Consider the following 22,312-nt stretch of genomic DNA (forward strand, 5'->3'; position numbering starts at 1 on the left):
CTTCGCAGCCTGGCTCACCTGTCCTTGCCCCTCAGTGTTCTGCCCAAATGGCACCTCCTCGGGGAGCCTCTGCAGCCCCCACCCCCATCCTTGCTGCGTTTCTTCCAGGGCACTTGTCGGCTATTTGAGGGATGTTGTTTTTCCTATGCGTGTCTGGCACCGCCGGGGCAGGGCCCTGTCTGATTCACCCTGTCCCCACCTCCCAGCTCAATAAATAGTTGACGAATAAGCAGCTAGGAGCTCTAAGCTGCAGGAATGTTCCCTAGTTTGTTTTGTTCTCCTTTTAGCGGGTGTCAACCAGGTGTTAAAGGCACACACCAGCGCCACTTGCACCTCAATGTAACAGGAGGACTGAGAGGGACATGGGTGGGAAGCAGCCCTCTGGGGTGTGATCCTCAGCTCTCTCGGCCCCCACCCCCTACCCCACGCTGTGGGAATCCCCAGGCCTGCAAGTGCCGTCTAAAATCCTACACTTTCTTCCAGGCCCAACTTTAAAAAGTAATAATATTGTTCATCCTTTACTGAGAACTCATTATATGCCTTGCTAAATAAGAGCTTTATATATACAATTTAATTTTATCCTTGCAATAATCCTATAAAGTAGGTTTTTATGATTCCCATTTTACAGATGGGGAACTGAGGCTTAGAGCAGGTTTATGACTTGCCTAAGGTGACGCAGCCAGTCCATAGTCCTTTTTTTTTTAAGATTAGCCCTGAGCTAACATTATTGCCAATCCTCTTTTTTTTTTCCTTCTCCCCAAAGCCCCCCAGTATATAGTTGTATATTCTAGTTGTAGGTCCTTTTAGTTCTGCTCTGTGGGACCCACCTCAGTGTGGTTTGATGAGCCATGCTAGGTCTGCGCCCAGGATCCGAACCAACAAAACCCTGGGCTGCCCAAGCCAAGCGAGCAGCTTAACTGCTCAGCCCCGGGGCCGGCCCCAGCCCGTATTCTTAACCATGACATTGTAACAACCACTTAAACGCCACCACTTACACAGAGACTTCTTGCCCTGCAGTCTCTCTTCTTCTAAATACTCATAACTCAGTACTATTACCTCTCTGGTAACATCTGCTCAATCTCCTTGGGGGGGTGTGTGTGTCTGTTTGTGTGGCAAGTAGCTGTCTCTTGAGGGCTGGGACCACATTCCCTCATCTCTCCCCAGGGTCAGGCCAAGTACCTGGCACACTGTAGACGCTCCACTTGTGTCTGTCAAGTAAATCAAGGACTGAGGGCTCCTGGGGTCTTCTGCCAGGCCCCATCGCCATGGAAGATAGGTGGAGGAAAGTGAGCCGCTGCATTTTGAGATAGAAATTAGCTCCGTTGGAAAGCCCCAGGGATGTTTACCTAGGAGAGCGTGCGGAAAGACGTGGTGGAAGCAGGAAAGCACCACCAGCCCAGTGAGGGCGGACGCGCAGATCCTGCTGGAGGCAGGCGAGGCTTCGGGAGGACCCTTCTGGTTTGTAACACTGATGGCTTCAGAGAGAGTGGCCCTGGGGTATTTATTCCAGGAGCGTCGGGCCAGGACTGGCGGCAACTCTGTGGTTACTGACCCAGGATCCCTCACTATCGTGGGTGGTTTCTCTCCACCCTGACCTCATCTTTGTGGAGAGTCCCTTTATTAGATCCTCTTTAAATTATCCTAATTTGATAATTAGACATCCTAATTAGATAATTTGATAACAGAGTGGCCTCTGTTCCTGCAGGGGCCCTGACGAGGAGGTGGAATGCCTCCTTCTGTGCTCTTTGCGCCCTTCTTGAGGTCAAGCTCTCTGCTTACTCATCTTTGTTTCCCTACCCCCCGGCACAGTGCTTGGGACGTGGTCCTAATCGCTAATATTTATCAAGCACTTATTATGTGCCAGCATTGTTACCTGTATTAAGTCAAACAATCCTCACAGCAATCCTATGATTATCATCCCCATTTTACAAATGAGGAAATCAAGACACAGAGAGGTTGAGTGACTTGCCCAAGGTCACATCACGTCTTGTCAGCATGTGGCAGATCTTGGGACTTGAACCCAGGCAGTGTGACTCCTGAGCGAACAGTATGACTCTCAACCCTGTTGTCAGGCTGCCTTTCTGTTGGCTGTTTGGGGGTGATGTCTATTAGCCTTGGGAACCAAAAGAACCTGTTTCTGTGCCCACTCAGGCGCTCAGGTAGAATGGGCAGAAGATGGAATGTAGGTCACCATGGCAACGGGATGACCTGGTCTCACAGCCCGTGAGCCGTCGGGGCCAAGGTTCTGCTGCCAACAGAGAGAAGGGTGGGGTTGGCATGGGGCAGTGTTTGAGGTACCAGATGCACTGGGAGGACCTGGAAGAATACCAGGTGGGTAGATCAGGCGGGAGACTCTGGGCAGAGGTGGGGCTTCCCGAGGCAGGAGGGATGAGTGGGAAAACTCTTGCCTGAAGCTGGAGAGTTTACCAGGCAGGGCAGTGGCGGCCCTTGCCTCTGCTAAACCTGCATCTGTGTGACCCAGACCAATCCTCCAAGCCCCCTCCCCTATTTGTCTCCTGATTCAGAGCCCAGGGTTTGTATCTTGTCTCGTCTCTCCAGGTCTGTGCCAACACACGCTTTCCCAAGGCCATCAAAGATCGAGGAGAAGGGAAGGGTACCATTTCCTCCTCTGCCACCACCTCAGGCATCCCTTGCCAAGGGCTGGAGCATCTCCATTTCCCCGGAGAGAGAATAGGCTTTTCCTCCCCAGTCCCCACTCCCCACGGGGCCAGGGCAGGGCTGGATGGAGTGGGCATGTCACCTCTCTCTGATTTGTTGTAGGCCCTGACCTTCCTGACCAGAAATGAAATCCTGTGGTGAGTAGAGGGCCCCTTTTCCCTCCCCTTGAGCTGCAGCCTTGCTCTGAGGCAGCCTCACTCTGGTCCCTGAGTGTGGTCCCTGCTCAGAGCCACAGAGTCCTGGAGAAGAGGTTGGCACATGGCAGGCGAGACAGACCCCAGCCCTGAGGATCTGAGGTCATGACTGGAGTTGAGTGAAACATGAGGCTTTAGGCTGCTGCGCCTTTTCGGGAATCCAAGGCAAGATTTCTTCATAGAACATCACAGGGGTGGGCAGGGCCTCCTTGGGGTAATGACAAAAAGGAGGGAAGGACTTACGAAACAGGTCTGAAATCCATTTGGGCCATGCACTGGCTGGGTAAACTTGACTTGGTACTGCATCTCCCCTAGCCCTGCCTCCCTCTCTCCCCTAGCCTCTCTTTAGTGCTTGGTATGTACCAGACACTGTGACGGCACTGGGAGTATAAGGTGAGCTATAACAGCCCTGCTCTCATGCACGTTGCTGTCCAGTGGGGAAGGCTCCAGGCCAAAGACACCCACCTCACAGTGTGGAGAGGCCGTCCATGCCTGCCTCACGGGGTTGCAGAGAGAGGGCTGGCATGGGAGGCGTGTGAGTGCTTGGGCCAGGCCAAGTGCTCAACAAAAACTTGTCAGATGGATAAATGAGCTCACCAACATACTTTCGGTGGGGGTGGGGTGGGGTGAGGTTGGAGCAAGGAGACCACTTTTGGACCCTTAGGCCTGGAACCCCCTCCCCTCATTGTCTCTGCTTGGACTCCTCAGCCATCATGTTCAGCCTGGAAGCCATATTTCACACTCAGGGTTCCAGGCAAGGCAACGACTTTGTCGCAAGCATGAGACTCCCCAGGCACAGATGGGGACTGAGGGATGGCCAGGGCACAGGGAGCCACAGTGACCAGGAACAGTCATGGGTTACATTATTTCCCTTTTAAAATTAATATTTATTCGCTTTTTTAAATATATAAAAATATGACAAAACTCCAAATGACCCACAGCCTACTACCCATAGAACCCCTATTGATATTTTCTAAGAAGGAACACTTGAATAAAAGTAAACAGAATTTTAAAAAGTGATATGTGAGCATGGCTGGAAAATTCAAATAACACAGAAAGTTCTAAATGAAAAGTCAGTGTCTCCTTCCTCTCTTCCCAGGCCTTCTCCTTGAAGGTAGGCACTGTTCAAAGTTCGTTTCTCATTTAGCCTTCCAGAAGAATTTTTCATAGGTAGACCCACGTATATATCCTTCAGAAAGTTTATCCCATTCATACTGTAGCATTTGCCCATTCATACCATTCTGGACCTTTTCCTGAAGTATTCACCTTGGTTAGTTTTACTTAGGCACATAGACACACGCCTCATTCTCTCTTAATGGCTATGAATGTTCTCTCCTATCGATGAACCATAATTCATTTTACCAATCCCATATAATGTACACTTAAGTTGTTTATGGTTTTTAGTTTTACAAATAATGCTATATTAAACATTTATGCACAAAGAGCTTGTCCAATAGGTAAGAGTAAATCCATACGAGAAATTTCTAGCCATAAGAATGCTGGGCAAAGGGTAGGTGTGTTTAAAACATTGATAGGTATGACAATATTGTCCTTTAAAAGAGCTGCACCAATTTATTCTCTCATCAATTGAGCACGACCGTGCCTGCTCGTCTTTCCACTCCAGAAAGTTCAAGGACTCTTAAGTGGAATTCTCTGGATCTCTAAGGCTCCTCACACATGCCCCAGAGGCTGTCTAGGAGTGAGTGTTGTGGTGGTGTGTGTGCGGGGATCAGCAAAGAGAGAGGAGAATGGGAGGGGTTCAGTTTCTCTCTCTGCAACCTTGCCCCTCCATCTTCATGGGTTTTGTACTGGCGTTCTGAGAAAGATTTTCTTGGAAGAAAGCTATCCTTAAGGACTCCCTTCTGAACTGCCCACCCAGGCCACGAGGTGGCCGCTGGCTAGGTTCTGTTTCCCACCTCTTTCCTCCTCTATGGAAGATGACCTCCCAATAGGAAGGACATGGCTTGATCTGTGTTGTACTGGGGAGGCAGGTGCCAGTGACTGATGCTAGGGAAGGCTCCACCTCAGTCCAAACTTCCCTAACCAGCCTCTCTCAAAGCTCTCTCCAGCCTGCACCTTCCTTTGACAGCTCCATGCCTGAGCATGAGGGGCCGATACCTGCCCCTGGGGAGCTCCTGTTCAGGAGGCGCCCGCCCTTTGGGGCCTTGAAGAACAGGAACGGGTCAGTGCTGGGGGAGGGGTTGGGGATGCCACTGCTTAAGGAATGCAGACTGGATGATGGAGGGTACTCTGCCTTTGTTTCTCCATGTTGGAGACCTTCAAATGAGACAGAGCAAGACAGGAACTGAGGGGGACCGAAATGCCAAGATGGGTGGGGCACCTCTCTGCTGTGTCAAACCAAGGTGAGTCTCCAGACCCAGAAGACCACATCCTGGGCAGCAGCCCAGAGTGTGGAACAGCTGTCAAGAGTTTTGAAGAATGGAAGAGAACCGGAGAAGGAGTGGAAAGCTGCTTCAAAAAGGGAAAGGCACCTCATTTGGCCATTGCACTTGCATCAAGAGGGCGCGGATGAACTAAATGCTTCTACATCCACCCATCAGTGGGATACTGCCCTTAGAGAGAAGGAGGAGGAGCTTTAGGTTTGGCGCGGAGCCATCTCCAAGGGATATTGTTAAGTAAAGAAAGCGAAGTGCAGGGGTCTTCCGGTTAATATGGAGAATTGAGCATCTTTTTTTCTCTCTGTTCCCTCTACTAAAAGGAGAGTAAAGGAATTAGAAAAAAAGAAATAAACCCATAAGGACAAAAAGAACTGAAGAGATGACAATAAAGGAGAGTTTCAACAAAAATTTTAAGAATGGAAAGCAGATGGATAAGTGATGCAGATAGCAGAGCAGAAAGCTGAAAGCAGGGATTGGGATGCTGGAGTCAAGCGCCCAGAAAGCTGCAGCAGTCTCTGAGTGCCGGGGTGCAGGGTCAGGCGAGACCAGACAGGTGGATTGAAAGTCTTACGTGATCCCTTCTCTTGCCCTGCAATCCACTCAGCACCCCTTCCCCACCCCAGCAGAAGACAGGAGCTTACCATCTGGGGAGAGTGGAGCCAGACAGGCTCTGACTCAGGGCCACCAGGCACAATGACAAGCAGGGATGAGCTTCCGGTCTGCTTTTAGAGCCTCGCTCATTATGTATGCATTGAAAGCAAAAGGACACTAGGTATTTGAGAAAAGAATTTTAAAAAGCCTACATTAAGTCATATTATAACAACATTTCAGAATGCCAGAGATAATGAGATGCTCCTAAAAACTTCCGTAGAGAAAAAAACCAACACATACACAGGATCAGGAATCAGAATGGTTTGGACTTGTGTTGGAAGACAGGACTATTTTTTCCTTCAAAAGTCTAAGGAAAAAATTCCAATCTAGAATTAAGTCCTAGCTAAACTATTAGTCAAGAGAGAAGGTGAAATGATAATATATTTTGTTTTGCTGAGGAAATCCACCCTGAGCTAACAGTTGCCAATCTCCTTCTTTCTGCATGTGAGCCGCTGTGACAGCATGGCCACTGACAGACAAGTGGTGTAGGTCTGCGCCCGGGAACCAGGCCTGGGCTGCCCACGTGGAGCATGCTGAACTTAACCACTAGACCACCAGGGCTGGCCTGAAATAATATTTTTTGATGTGTAAATTAAAAAAAAAATGATCTCCTTTATGCACCTTTTTAAAGGAAGCTTTTGGAGGACGTGCTCCATTAAAACTAGTAAGTAAATTGAGGAAAAAAGAAAACTTAGGATCCAGGAAACAAAGGAAGTCAGCATAGAGAAAGGCAAAATGAATATCAAAAATGATAAGGAAGGGAAGCCCAAGGATGACAACAGTGCCTGAAAAGCGCTTAGTCCAGATCAGAATTAGGATTCAGGGATTCAAAGAGAGATGCCTCCAAGAAAACAAAATGAACCTATAGATGATGTGATGTATAAACCATCCTGAGAATTTTAAAGTTCTGCAGAAAGTTTGGAGATGAAATAATGAGAGAGACACTGAAACCTGAACAAAAGAAAAACATAAGTGATTATGAACTCTGGGAAAAACAAAAACCTTGAAAGAAAGAAAATGTTATCATGCTGTAGTAGGGAACTCAGCTGTGAGCAGTGGTTGAATAAAACAGATAAAATATACAATAATATGTATAAATATAAAATAACGTGCTTATAATAATAATGATTTAAACACCAAATATTGATTCAGGCAAATCTTTTTATATTAGGAGGTTGCAGGATGGAGAAGTATATAGAGAGGTAAATTCTCTTTTTTTTTTATAGTAAGAGGTCACAAGATACTGTCAACAATGAAAAAATATCAACAAATGGCAGTATCAGCACAGCATTTAGAAATACAAGTAAATATGAAGTAATAACCAAGAGAAGTAGCAAAATATTTTTTAAATGCTGCCTCTGGAGAGCAGGGGTAGAGAGGTGTGCGGAATACTGGATATTAGTAATGTTAGTTGTAAGTATTATAGTACTATTTGTGCTTTTAGCCTACTTAACTGTATTACTTTGGTAAATTAGACTGGTATATACAGGATGCTACTGTTTTTGTAAAATAAAGGGTTAAACATACATACATATGTACGCAGAGAATATCTCTGGGAGGGTGCACACACACACTCACACACACACACACACAGACAAGCCGACCATAGGTTAGCTTCTTGGAGGGGACCTGGGACTGACTACATTAGGGTGAGTGTGGGTGAATTGTCTGAAAAGTGAAGGGACAGCTTTGTTAGGGACACCAAGCAGTCCTTGCGGTGGCTCAGGGAGCAGATGGCACGTGATGCTCAGAGGACAAAGCAGCCATCATGGGCTGCCACAGCCAAGTTGGGCCAGACTATGCCCAACTTGTCACTTTGTGACAATTTTCCTGTGTTGCCTTTGCCAACGTGTTGCGATTTTCCCATGAATGTGACAAAGAAACGTGGCCTGGAGGACAGTGCAGTTGGATGGATTCATCCAGTTGAAAAAAAGTATCCATGAGACCGACAGGCAGGACTACCCTGTGGAGAAGGGCTGCTCTGCCCTAGTTTAATACTTTCCTACGTTCTTGTCTCTGACGTAAAGGCCTGCATAGGACATAAAGGCCTGGCCACCAGATCTCAGATGACACATGCTGGGAGGGGCAGACCACATGTGACATACTCTGGTCTTAGAGCTGGCCCCTTCCAAGTCCAGGGCTGCCTTGGCTTGACTCTCCAAGAAGGGGTCTATCCACCCTAAATTTCTCGCCTGTGAGAATTTTCATATCTTCTTGGTCTCTGAAAGAGCAGGGTCCCTTTGGCCTCAGCTCCAGGTCAGCCCTCTCCATCTTCTGGTGGAACTGCTGCCCTGGAAGTCCTCACCTTCCAGATGTCTCTTTGGGTTCAGCGCACGGGCCCTTCTGGGCCCTTGTCTTCAGCTGTGGCTGCAGATTCTGCATCTGGGGTCTGACCCAAAGAGGGTGCATATGGCTTCCTTTACACCTCCACGGTTGAGTCTGGGTCAGCCTGACTCAGTCTATGCAATTTGGACGATGCTGTCTCACTCAGGGATGGCTACTGATTCGATCTTGGGCTAGGCATGGGTCTGGGAGCCTGAAGCTTTGCCCCTAACCTCTGCACAGGCTAACACGGCCATGAGGCCACTCTCCTTTTAGCACCCCTGAGGTCCCCACACCTTCCAGTCTCCATACGCTGTCCTGGCCATTAGCTCCTGGTTCTCCTAGAGTACTGGAAAGGCAGTAGGCAGAGTGGTCACAGGCTTGCTTCCTGGAAGCCAAAGGCCTGGGTTCGAGGCTCAGCTCTGCCAATTACTAGCTGTGTGACCGTGGGTGAGTTTCCTACCCTCACTGAGCCTCAGTTTCCAGACTTAGAGAAAGCGTGATATGAGAGTAATAGAACCTAACCTCATGTGGTTACTATTAGGACAATTAGATGATCAAACCTGTGTCAGGAGTTAGGGCAGTACCTGGTGCGGGGGTCAGTGCTGAGTATGTGGAGCTGTTATGTTCATGGTATTATCATCTCCTTTCTGCAAAGGAGGAAAGTGGCTCAGAGAAATAAAGTGATTTGTCTAAGGTCACACAGCTTGGAAGTAGCAGATCATGGGACTAAAAGCTACATTTTCAGGCTAAAGATAGGGCCGTTTATAAAATACCTGCAGGCCATACCATAGGGCAAAGGACTCTTGACTCCATGGGAGGGGGTGTAGCCCAGGTGTCCGAGCCCCAGCTGGGATGAGCAGAATGGAAATCAAGGCTCGTGCAGGAGCTGCGTTCTCAGTCCTGCCTGTACAATACAAACCCGGAAGCCTGCAGAACCTTTGGGTGTCTGGGCCCCACTTGGCCTTGAATGAGAACCTCCAGGGGCGGGCATGGATCCTTTTACAAGCTTCCCACATGATTCTAGTGTGGGACCCAGTTGAAAACTGCTAAATTAGAGGGCCTCAGAGGCAAGGGGGTGGACGGGATGCCAGAGAGAGGTACAGAAATAGCCTTAGAATGCCTGAACTAGAGGGAGCCAGGGGGATCTCTGAGACTCATTTTACAGAGGGGAAACTGAGGCAGGAGAGGGGACACAGGAGGTCCAAGTTCTCACAGAGTGTGAGCAGCGAAGCTGGTCTCCTCCCCCATCTCAGGGCCTCTGGGCCCCCAGACAGCCCCTCCCCTCGTCTGGGCTAAGTGTGGAAGGGAGCCACAGCTTGGCCGCTTGGTTTCTGGCAGGCTGAACGTGTGAGTTTTTCAAATGGCTTTGACTTTTGAGTCCATTAGTGATTAATTCAGAGTTCCATTTAGAGCTGGCTGATCCATATTTGGAGGAAGAGAGAACATTTTGTGGCAGCTGAGATGCAGCCACGATTCATCTGTGGGCAGCCCACCCATTCGGTGGCCTGGGAAGGCATAAAGTCCGGGCAGGGCCCTCCTGCGGCACCCCCTCCCCAGAAGGCACTCCAGGGAGCTGAGAATCTCTCACCTGGGTGGGGTGGACCTTTGGGGGTGGGCAGCCCAGTCCAAAGAACCTGGTTTAGGGTTCTGACCCCACTCTATCTCTTCTAAGCTATGTGACCTTGGGCACACCTCTTAAACTCTCTGAGCCTCAGTTTACCCATCTACAGAAATGATCACCCCTATACCTCTCCTACATGTTGTTGGGAAGATTCAATGAGATAATGCGCTTGAGTGCACCCAGCACACAGAGCTTGGTGAACAAGGGGAGAGGCTGGCAAGAGCAGTAGGGCTCCTCCTCTTTCCCTCAGCAGTCCTGCCGATCTTTCCTTCTGGGCCCCTGGGGACAGAGCTCAGGTGTCCACAGTTCCGGCTTTCACACCATTGTGTGACCTTAGGCAAGTTATTTTACCTCCTTGAGCCTCAGTTTCCTCTTCTGTAAAATAGAGATAATGGTCCCTTCCTTGCAAGATTGTCAAGCAGGTTACACGACAAATGTCCGTGAGAGTTGGCAGCGTGCAGCGGGAGAACCACGGTTGGGGACAGCAGGAGTGGTCCCCCCGGGTGCCGGCCATATGGGTGCGTGGCCTCAGAGAATTCTTAGAAATTAATAAAATTTACTGAAAGTCAGTCTGCTTTTTGTTATCACCTCATACCAGAATTCTAATAATGACAGTGATAAAATACTCCTTTTGGCTGGGGCAGACTGCTCCCACTGCCCCCTCCCCTTGTAGGCCACTGGACGCTCCAGCAAGGATGGCTTTCTTTTCCTCCTTGCTGTCTTTCAGTGCCCTCCGCCCCCACCCCCATTCTTTCCTGGAACATGCTCCCCCCACTCATTCCACACCCCGCTTTTCGGCTCCCTCCCAAACTTGTCAGAGTAAAGTCTCTGGTGACAGTTCAGGGCCCCTTAAAAGGCTGATGGAGTCTGTCCTCCATGAATATGGGGTGGGAGGTGTGGAGGATGGGGGCTGGTCCTCTCTTGGCCTGGGCAGAGTTCACTCCTGCCCTCTTCCTCTCGGTGGTCACACAGCCATTTTACCTTTGGCCTGCCACTCACAAGCAAAATTCCCTGGACCAGTGTTGGGGCCCACAGACAGAGACATCCACTATAAGATCCATTGGGATGATTGCTCAGTCCCACAGTCTGTGGAACCAGCTTGCTGGGTCTAGGGTGGCTGTGTGGTTTGCTGGCTGCTGGCAGCTGGGTTCTAATCCTGACTTGGCCACACTCTCACTACATGACTTCTTTTCTCTGGGCTGCAGGTGGGGCTGGGCAGATGGCCTGGGTAGCACACTGGCGTCCCCAAGGCCCTCCTGGTTTCTCCATCTGTAAATGAGGGACTAGATTGAGTGACGACAGAAGTCCCTTCCAGCTCTGATGTCTTATGACTAACACTTGGAGAGTATATTCCAGGCTACAGAGCCCATTCACCTACCTTTCCTCATGCCCAGCTCCTCTTTGCATTCTCCATGGTATACTGGGCACACTGGAGCCTCAGGGATGTTTCTAGAAGGGAGGAATGACTTATAACTGCCTTTTCTGTGTCAATCAATCCAACTTCCCCTTCCTCCCAGGAGAGCCCCGCCAGGGAGGGGGCTTGCTGGTGTCCACTCCTCAGCTCATCATGCCTCTCTTCTTAGCATCCACGACACCTTCCTGAAGCTCTGTCCCCCTGGGAAATACTACAAGGAGGCGACGCTAACCATGGACCAAGTCAGCTCCCTGCCGGCCCTGAGGGTGAGTCCAGGATGGGCGTGGTGTCACTAGGATCAGCTGAGGGGCTGAGTGTGCTGGTCTGTTTCCTCACCTGTGAAATGGGTGAAGTGGTGGGAGTGGCTAGGACTTTCCATGTGCTCCCTAAGCTTCCTTACACTCCAACAGGCTGAGCTTGCATGAGCTGTCAGCACCCTCCACTTCCAATCTTGTAGGGACCATCCTTGAGCCTTTGTCCCTGTGGTGAGAAGGCCCTGCCCTTCTCCCAGGGCACCTGGAAGAGCCCAGAGGTGTACAATAAAAGGGCTCCCCAATCCCTCCTGAGACTTCAGTTAAAATTTGTGCAGTGCATAGAGAGGCGATGTCAGGGTAACAAATCCTGACGGTGTTAGGCTTCCCGATTTTTCATTTGGGTCTCAACAGAATAATGGTTTGCATTTGTCATTGTGCAACGAGAGCCCATCTTCATTTCTGTCTGAAACAAGATGGGCTCTGAGAGGGCTGGGCACCTCCTGGAAGAGGGCCGGGGATGGGGTTGGGGGGCGGCGGTCCTGAGGGAGAGACCACATGGGTGGAGGGGGCACACATTCAGCGAAGGCTGCGCGGCCGCTCTGAATTGACAGGCCCTGTTCTGGGGCAGAGACAGGGAAAGAACACAGAGCTGGGGCTTGAGAGAGAGGCAGGACCAGAGAGGACAAAGGCAGGAGAAGGGGTGTGGAGGGGATGTGATGTGGAACTGGGAGCTGGGGTCTTGGAGAGGAAAGGAGCAGAATCCCCCGAAAACTGAAATAATTGGAGAATGTGCCTGTGCAAGATACGAAACGAGGAGCCTGTCCTTCTGATACCCCTACTCACCCACACACCCCTTCACACCCCACACCCACACAGGCATGTCTCCACATCCACACCTCCCACATGCACACGTGCGCCCACACTTGGATGCTCAACACTCATCCATGTGGCGGCTGGGACCCGGGGTGGGAGCCAGCCCAGAGAGGCGAGCCCCAATGGGAAGCTTCTGCCCTCCCCTCCCCAGGGGGGGTTGGTGTCACTGGTCAATCCCAGAATGTCTGATTGTTCAGCCTGGAAAGAACCTTACAGACCCCCCCAGTCGAATCACTGTCAAACATGCTCTGCCTGTTTTACCCGTCGGAAACCCGAGGCTCCAGAGGGAAACAACTTGCCCAGGGCCACAAGGACAGCAGAGCCTGGACCATCAGGCAGGACTCTGAGCCCCAGGCCGGGCCCTCCACTTCTAATCAGGGCTTGGCTCAGCAGTGACCGTGTGTCTGGGTCTGTAAGGCGCCCTGAGGGCACAAGGGGAACACCTGGCAAAGACCTGCCCTGGAGGGCTGGCACGGAGGGTGACCGCTGACTCATGGCCCCAGCACTCCGCGGGGAGCAAGCACACACTAGTCGGGCCTGGGGGCTCTATTCTGAGCCCAGAGGAGCAAGCACCGGACTGGATCAGAGGACAGGATCTGGGCCCAGCTCCATCACACCACACCAATGACACATCTCCCCTCTAAGCATTAGTGTCTTGTCTGTAAAACAGTATATACAGCCTATGCTGTGTAACAGACCTGCAGGGATGAGGTGTCCTCCTCCACACCCTCCACTATGCTCCCCACCCACTCCTCTCTTCCATCTCAGGGGTGGGAAGCCAGGTAGGGTGGGGGCTAGGGGACAGCAAGGCCTGAGAAGAACAGAGGAGGGGCAGATGGGGCTGGACAGGAGCACATCGGGCAGCAACTCTGGAGGGTCCGGGGTCTGCGTGGCTGTGGGCTCACCATTTGGCAACTGAGGCAGGTAGCGGATGTAGAGAATGTCAGGCTGCTTTAAAAGAGCAGGGACTCAGGCCAGCCCCCGTGGCCTAGTGGTTGAGTTCAGCTTCGGTGGCCTGGGTTTGGTTCCCAGGCACGGACCTACACCACTTTGTTAGTGGCCATGCTGTGGCAGTGGCCCACATACTAAAACACAGAGGAAGATTGGCACGGATGTGAGCTTGGGGCGAACCTTCCTCAGGGAAAAAAAAAAAAAAAAAGCACAGGGCCTGGAAGAGCAGTGTGAGGGGCGGCTCTTCCCCACACAGGCAGGGCTGGGGTCTGGGGCCACCTCCGGAGCACAGGACCCCCCAGAGCTGGTTCTCTTGACTGTGGCTGCGAACTGAGATGGAGTCTTGGGACTTTCTTATTTCATCCTTCTAAATGGTCATTACTTTATTCTATCATACAAAGAAAAACCAGTTCATTGTAGAAAAACTGGAAAACACAGAAAAGCAAAAATATGGTAAAAACATCCACAGCCCACCTCAAGGGATGACCGCCATGACCATTTTGCCTTATTTCCTTCCAGACTTTTTTTCTGCGCAGATGTATGTGTTTATTGGGATCACATTTACTTTTTTGTACTTTTTTTTTCATTTGGGATTCTCTGTTGCTTTTCCAACTGGTTCTGAACAGCCAGAACCATCAGATGAATTGAGGATGCTGAGCTCTGGCCACTTCTGGAGAACTAGGGGTGGGGCTCTGGGCCAGGATCGGATGAGCTGGGTTTGAACTCACTTGCTAGCCGTGTGATCTTAGGCAAGTCACTGCACAAGAGGAATGATTGGGGATGGGGGTGGGGGTGGAGCAAATAGACCCCAACCAAAGAAGACTGGGTGGGAGGGGTGCAGCCTGGAGCCTGTTTTTCTGCAGGTGAAAGGTTGTTTTTAAAAGAGGAAAGGGCAGGCTCTAGGTGTTCCCACGCACAGGCCCAGGTTCAAGGACGCAGTTTTCTAGACCATACAAGGAAGCACTCTCTAATCATGAGAGCAGCGGGAATGATCTCCCAGTCACTGAAGGGCACCAAGCGGGGGCTGGCCAAGCATTTGCCAGGGTATTCTAACACATACGTAGGTATCAAAGGGAGACGGGACACGTCGGTGCCCTCCTCGCCCTCCGAGTCCGTGGTTCTGGCCCTGGGGCCTGGTCTTGTTCTCTTTTGTATAATCGACCACAGCACGTCCCAGACTTTGGACTTTCATAGCCCGATAAAATTTCAAAAAAATTTTTTTGTTGAGGAGGAACTAGCTAGAGATGCCAACTTCCCAATTTTGCCAAGCAAAGGCATTAAAAAATGTCATCCACAATCACCATTTCATTTGTTTAACATAGTCATTTGGAACAAAAATGTGAGAAGGATCTCATCCCAGAAACAAGAACAGTTCTCTCCAGACACACCCCTATTTGTCCTTATTTTCTCCCTTTGTCGCTGGTTGTCAAGAACTTTGTCATTGACCATCCCTGGTCCTCAGACTGGCTTGTGGGGATTCAGATCTGGGACCGAAGTCCTCCTCTGGGTCCTTCCTACCCTGGGCGAAGCAGAAAGCTTCCTTCCCACAATGAGCAAGGAGAGGCTTGCTGGGAAGCGGGGGCCCAAGTGTCCCTGTGTCCTCTGCGGCCCTAAGGACGGGAGCTGCGTGACTCACACTGCCCAGAACACATCTCTGCAAACGCTTTGAGAACTGGGCCCCAGGGAGCTCTGGGTACCGCTACAACTTGGCTCAGGGGCTTGAGTGGTCTGGGAAGAAACTTCTGTTTTCTTAACCTGGATTCACTCGGGGAAAAAGTAGTTTAGTTAATATCGGGAAGGGTCTGCTCGTCAGCAGAGAGCAAGGCCAGAGTGGCCTGGGCAGCAGAGGGTGGCGGGAAAGGCCTGATGACGAGAATGCCCTGCCAGGCCGGGACATGGTGGCCCTTTTCCACTCAGAAGTTTCTGAGTTTGTTTTTTTGTCTGCTGCTCTCTTTGGTGTATTTAAAAGTGAATTAGCTCAATGCTTCTGTTCTTGTAAATAATAATCTTGCTTTCTGTAAACACGGATGAGTAGTGGCATGGTGTGACCCGGGCTTCTAGTTTCTGGGGCCAAGATGACTGGACAGTAGGGCTCAAGGGAAGAGCTTGGGGTTTCAGAGCTGCTATGATGGACTTGCTGCACTGAAGGGGCCACGGCCCTCTTCTGGCCTCTTCCCACCTCTGCCTCTGGGGTTCCTGCAGGCAGGTGCTCTGGGCACAGCCTGGCCCCTACTACGCTGGTCGCTGATCGCAGCATCAACTCTGTAAAGCACAGAGAGGTTAGGAAATGGCCTGAGGCGTCAGGAGACAGTCCAGGTGTGGCCCCTGGGGTATCAGCTCCATCTCCATTTCCATCTATCCCCATTTTTTCTGAGCCTCTCTGATATCTGCTTATAGGCTGGGCCTATCTGCTCAGGATAGCTCGAAAAGAACTTACTCCCAAGGCTTTTAGCCATGAAAAGTCCTGATATTTTTTCAGTCACTCGAAAAATCACCAGAATAGGAGGGGCAGAGATGGGAGTTGTATTTTTTTAATTTTTTTTTTAGTTTTTAAATCAAAATGATTCATGCAAGCCCAGAGTCAAGTTGCCCTAGGAGGGTCACCCCCATTTCCCTTCTCTAAAGGCAACCATTTTCAGCTCTTAGCTGATTCTTGGTATTTGCCTCCAGATCTCTAAAGAGCACCCTTGTATGGCTCCTTCTAGATATCGCAGCCTTTCACTTCCCCTAGAGAAGAGGTTTAATTCTTTTCCTCCCCTAGGCCCATCCTGCACATCACTCGCCATTCCTCTGCCCTTCCAATGCAGTCATATCATGATTTTGGTTAGACCAATATTCAGGGTTTCCATTATCATGACTGCATATGCCATTCAGAGCTGAGCCGTGCAATAGACTATGGTTACTTTTCCCTTTCTGCACATTTCGTTGTGGTGGTTGTCTTTCCCAGATGTAATCATCGTTTTTGCTTAGTTTTCTACATACTTATCATTAAGTTGACACCATACCTCTGCCAATCATCTAAATCTCCTCCAAGGAATTCAGAAGTGAGACATTTTCTACACAGCCCATTTTCTTGGCAGAATTTCTCTTGGAGCCTTCTGAGTTGCTCTAATCAGGGCTGGGTTGCCCTGTGAGCCTGGTACATGTTGTCATTCTGGGATCTTCTTTCACAATCATCAAGATTCTTTTCCTCTTCCCCTTGGATCCCTCATTTCCTGTCTTCCTCCCTCTCTGTTTACTCCCTTGTTTTTGTGGAGTGCATCCTTTAGTAGCTTCTTGATAAAAGGTGCATGGAGGTAAATGTTTTGCCACATTACATATCTGAAAACGTCTTTATTCTCCCTTCACATTGGACTGAGAGTTTAGATGGAATTGAATTATAGGTTGGATGTTATGTTTCTTCAGAATTTGGAAAGCATCACTCTACTGCATTTCAGCTTTCACTGTTGTTACTGAGAAGTCTAAAGTCTTTCTGTTTCCTGATCTCTTTTTGTAACTTGTTTCTTTTCTTTCTGGAAAAAAACGATGTGAGTTGGTTTGGGTCTTTTTCTTCATGTATGGGGCACACAGAGGACCCATTCAGTCTGGAAACTGTCCCTCAATTCTAGGATATTTCCACTAATTATTTTCTTTGATCATTTTCTCCCCTCTGTTTTCTGTGTTTCCTCCTGGAGCACTAACATCTAGTCATGAATTGGCCCATCACTTTTCTCCCCTTCTCTCCTTTTTTTCCTCTTCATCTCTTTGCTCTTCTTTGTGGGGACTTTTCTCAACTTTATCTTCAACCCTAATTTAGTTTTCCACTTCTGTCATGCTTCTAATTTTCAAGAGCTCATTTTTGTTCTCTGTTATTTCTTTTTAAAATAGCACCCTCTTTTTCCTGGATGCAATGTTCCCCCCGATCTTTTCACCAAGGTGCTTTTTCCCCACTAGTTTGTTTGGGTCTCTGTGTTTGTGTCAGAGGCCTTCCTTGGGTATCTGGTAGTCGTCTGCTTATAATTAAGAGTGGGGAGGGGCTGGTTCCATGGCTGAGCGGTTAAGTTCACGGGCTCCGTCTCAGCGGCCCAGAGTTTCACTGGTTTGGATCCTGGACGTGAACATGGCATTGCTCATCAGGCCATGCTGGGGCGGCGTCCCACATAGCACAACCAGAGGCACTCACAACTACAATATACAACTATGTACTGGGGGGCTTTGGAGAGAAGAAGAAAAAAAAGATTGGCAACATGTGTTAGCTCAGGTGCCAAGCTTAAAAAAATAAATAAATAAATGCTGTGTCAAAGCTGGAGTCCCTGGGTGGAGTTTATCGACTGGGAGCTCCCCTGGAGGGTGAGCTGAAGGGGCTGTTTCTTGAGGATGCTCTAGAGAAGATGAGAGTAAAATTCTGGCTGCCAGTGTCCTGGAGCGAAGTCAGGAAAGAGGGCTGGTGGAGTCCCAGGCTTCAGTGCACAAGAATTTATTTAATCTGCAGTTCTCAACGCGGCTGACGTCCCCAGTGCAGAAAGTCTCTGTGGTCTCTTCCCAGAGAACAATCCTCCAGTCGTCTGCAGGGACCAGGGAGGGGCAGTCACCCCACAGCGTCGAGTGGAGGGGGAGGCCTAGAATTCCAACTGCTTTTCAACACTGTCAATCAATCCGGCTTTCAGCCAACCTTCGTTTCCAGTGTGACCAGTGCCCCAGTTCCAGAGCCTTTAGAGGATTCCGGGGGGGTAGAACAGGTTGATAACCAACTTTACCCCCCATGGGCTCAGGGTCCTGCTCTCTCGTGCCTGGTGGGTCAGTTACCACTCGTTCCTCTGCTTCCCACGTAGGTCACTGTGTGACTGCTGCTGTCCTCCCGTGTTCTCTCTGTTGTTATGGGTCATGCCTCTAAAGACTTCCTTTAGTTTCTGTGCGAGTCAGAAGGCAGCGAAAATAGAGGCGAGTGTTCAACGTGTCATCTTTACCCAAGAATAACACCTGCATTCCTAGTGTTCAATAGAGCATTTCAAAAATACCCTCTCCTCATTGTTGCTGTCTCAGAACCTTCCACACAGACAGCAGCTGCCCCCAAACTCTTCTCTGGCTCTCTCTGCTCCCAGCCTCCCGAATGCTCCACCCGGCTGTTGTCTTCAGAGCTCCCATGCTGTCCTCTCTCGCTTCCCGTCCCCACACCACCCCACAGCCCAGCCAGGCTGCTCTGGGAGCTGCCCCCCTCCCCAAGGACCTCTGGGAACTGTCACTCCTTGTCCTGTTGATTATCAGAGGGAAATTCCCATGGGTAAGAGACATTTTCTGGAGTCTGATGGATAGGCGTTCTTACACCTGGTTCTTGTCCCTTCACCCCGTAAGTAGCTATGATGTATTTACTGTGTGTTGTGCACTGAGAGGGCTTGGGGACTCACAAGGCCTTTTCTCATGAAATTCTGGGTAAAGAGTAAAGAGAAAAAACCACAAGCCATGGGGGCTTGGCAGAGCTCAGATTCTGACCCCAGTGCCAAATGCTGGGCCCAGACAGATGCACCCAGGGTACCCTGGGCACGGGCCCTCCTAGAGAGACCCAACCAGAAACACCTTGGTCATGCTCTGTCGGCATCCCTCCCCACTTCTTAGGATGCTGAGTGGCCTCTGGAGCAGCCAGGCAAGTCTAGGCACAGCATCCCTCCCCCAGGGCCCCAGAAAGACCTCCCTGGATGCCGTCCTATGGCTGGGCCAGGGCCGGGGCTTGGTGCTCAGGCACCTGGACATCAGCTCTCCCTTGGCCGCAGCCGGCTGAGTTATTATCCACACTGACAGCAGAGGGAGCAGGGATCAAAGGGTAGGCAGTCCATCCAAGGAAAACACTGCTCTTATAAATGACTGTCCTGCGTCGTCTGGCAGAATCCTGGGCTGGAAGGGGTCCCAGCAGCCGTCGGGTCCCTGAGCCCCTTTTCTGTGGGAGACGGCACACTTGGAGAGGTTTGAATCTGCTGGTACCACTGAGGTCCAGATGGGAGGGCAAGCCGCTGCTAGACTCGGGAATCTGCCTCGTGTGGTGTTTGATCAGCTTTGTCAGAGCCTTTTCGTGGCCACCACCTCACCGCACCCCGCAAGGGTGGGGAGGCCTTTACAGATGAAGAAACCCAGGCCCACAGACAGGACAAGACCCATACAAGGCCGCAGCGCTGGGCAGAGGCTGAGTCAGGGTGGGAACCCAGGCCTCCCGCTCCAGCCTCAGATCTGCTGCACGACCTGAACTCCCACCACATCCTGAGGAAATGCCATTTGAGGCTAGATCCCTGATGGGGAGCTGGCCTGCCTGCTCCTGACACTCACCTCTTGTCTCCGTGAGCTCAGGGCAGTCCTCAGAGCACCCATATTACCAGAGAGCAGGGGCGTGAGCATGTAGGGGAGGCAGCAGCCCGGGAGGGGGGCGTCTTTGATCACCCACAGCCCCGGCCAGGACAGCTGGAGAGTGGTAATCCTCATGCTGTATTTAGGCCACTGCCCTGAGCCCCTCCCTCACCCTCAGATATTCTCCCTGGCTTGCTAAAAAAAGAAAGATTGGATGGTTGTAGCAATTCTGCTTTCCAGCTCCAAATATCCGCTGCCATTGGTCACGTGCTTCATGGCTACAAGCTCTTTTCATGCTGGGCTTCATCCGATTCTCACGGCAGGTCTGTAAAGCATGGTGGTATCTCCCTATCCTACAGATGAGGAAATTGAGTCTCTGAGAAGTTAAAAGCTCTACCCAAAGCCACACAATTGCAGAAATACTTCTATTCCTTCCTTGCCATACTTCTCCATCTTCTGGAGGAAGATGAAATCAAGGTCACCAAGCAGGTGACACATGCGTGTGTGTGTACATGTGTGTGGCGGGAGGAGAAAGGAGGATGGGAAGGAGCTGGTGGCCTGGATAGTTGGTGACTGAGGCGGGAATGGCTTTTCCCATCTCTGGCTGGGACCCCCTCAAATGCCCGCCCTTGGGCAGCAAACCACACGTGAGCGGCTCGTGGATTTGGGAGGCCTGTACTCAGGCCCCGCTCGTTTTGGCATGGCCCTTCCCAGAGCCCAGCCTCCCAGACTCCTATGGCAGGCCTGGGAATTGTCTGCTTCCCAAGTCCCCAGGCCAGGCCCCTCCCCTAGTACCCGGACTCTGAGTGGAACAAATGTTCCAGTGAAAAAGAAGAGAGAGAACAAAGGGGCAGGCCTGCCCAGTGAGCGCCCCAGCCCAGCCTCCCAAGCTCCCACCCCGAGGCCCCACCTCATAGGCCCTGCGGTCACTCCGAGCCTTTCATCTCACAGGAGAGAAGTAAGCTGGCTCTTGGAGCACCGCCTCCCAAGATAAATACTGGGGGTTGATCAGAGACCCAGCGCCTCCCCAAGTGGAGCGAGAGACCTCAGCTCTCACTCACCCAGGGCTGCAGGCGTGGCCACTGCAGTCTGTTCAGCAGAGCTCAGGCCAGCTGGCCACCCCGTCCCACCCTCCCAGCCTGCCCGGAAATCCGTGCTATGCTGGGCGCTGTGCTGGGATGTCGCGCACACATCATCTCATTTAATCCTCAAAGTAACCGCAGGGAGGGAGCTATTATCCTCACTTACAGCTGGGAAGCAGAGGATCAAAGAGGGTAAGCAACTGGTCCACAGTCACACAGCTGACGAGAGGCAGCCACTCAGCCTCCAGCGCTCGCTCCCCCTCCCCCAAGGGGAGGGTCCTGACTCCCTGACGCAGAGTCAGAGCTGGGAGGGCAATTTGGCAGCTGGCTTCCTCCCTGCATTTTCAAGCATCATTAGATCTTTTTCTGACAACTTCATCAGTTAGCAGGGTTCAGAATTGGCAAAAATCCTTATTTAGACATTCAGCCAAAGAATTAAGAAGTGGTTGGTTTCAGAAAAAGCTCCATGATGTAGGACGCAGTCTTTGCTCTGGGCTGAGCCGTCAGCAGCAGAGAGGTGGGGTCTGGCCTCCACTGACACCAGCAGCCTCGGGCATGTCACTGCTCTTCTCAGGGCCTCAGTTCCCTCATCTTCCAAACGGGTGTGACAATGCCTCCCACACAGGTAATTAGGAGAGACTAGAAGGTGGGGAAGACTCTGTGTTCTAGTGGCTTTTCCCTCTGCCAGCTGACTGGCTTTGGGCCAATTCCTTCCATCTTCTTGGCTTCAACTTGCTGTCTGGACCCCAGGGCCAGGCACGATGACCTGGGGCTCTAAGTTGGAGTGATGGGGTATAGCGAGCCTGAGGGATGGCCAAGGGCAGCCCCAACCCCAGGGCATCCTGGTGGGAGATCTGTGCCCTGCAGCCGCTGCCTGTTTGTGGTGCTCCCAGAAGGGGGCGACCTGTAGCATTCCCCACACTGCTTGCCTGGGTGCTATTCACTCAACCCGTGCTCCCCATTGCTGTCCAGTGGCAGAACTGAAGAGGGTTTGTTTTCCTTCAGGCAGAGCCTGAGCGTTCCTCTGCCGCCTCACACGTCGGATCTTATCGGACCCTCTCATCCACCCTGGGAAGCAGCTACTGTTATTGTCTCCAGTTCAAACCAGAATCACAGCAGGACCATTGATCACATGCCCAGCTGTCCTTGCTTCTTAACACACTTCTCATTTCTGGGAGGTAGCACTCCTCCAGCCAAACCCACCCAGGCCTTTCACTGGCTCTGTCCATGATGGATGCGTTCTCTTGAAGCTCCCAAGAGCAGAATGCATCACCCTTGCTTGGAGCGCTTTAGAGGCGCTTTGGCACTGTGGAAGGCGACCGGGCTCTGGAACCAGGTGGGCCTGCATCTGAACACTTCAGGACAAGTCACTCAACTCCTTGGAGCCTCGGCTTCCTTACTTTTAAGATGGAGATGACAAGTCCCCTTTTCAGGGCCACAGCAGGATTCACGTGTCCCCAGCCCTCCCCATGGGCACACTGCATCTCCTTGCTTCTCCCTGTGACGTGGACCTGGGAATCAAGGCAGGAAGGACCAGCCCCAGTGCCGGCTGAGGAA

At 51.1% G+C, this 22,312-nt stretch overlaps 1 protein-coding gene across 4 annotated transcripts in view; it reads left to right on the forward strand.

Annotated features, from left to right (window-relative positions):
* CIB4 (calcium and integrin binding family member 4) overlaps positions 1-22,312 on the forward strand; it is a 98,840-nt gene that overhangs the window by 45,146 nt on the left and 31,382 nt on the right. For 3 of the 4 annotated variants that reach the window (XR_011426150.1, XR_011426149.1, XM_070235765.1), the window contains one exon: positions 11,453-11,549. Coding sequence is in view for 2 of the 4 variants with exons in the window: in XM_070235765.1 (XP_070091866.1) it covers positions 11,453-11,549 (97 nt within the window). In the remaining 2 variants the exon portion in view is untranslated. Of the gene's footprint in view, positions 1-2,179; positions 2,332-2,781; positions 2,817-11,452; positions 11,550-22,312 lie in introns of those variants that run through there. The other variant, XM_001502704.6, reaches the window with a different exon arrangement.

This window comes from Equus caballus, chromosome 15 (assembly GCF_041296265.1).
Source record: "Equus caballus isolate H_3958 breed thoroughbred chromosome 15, TB-T2T, whole genome shotgun sequence".
Lineage (NCBI taxonomy): Eukaryota > Metazoa > Chordata > Mammalia > Perissodactyla > Equidae > Equus > Equus caballus.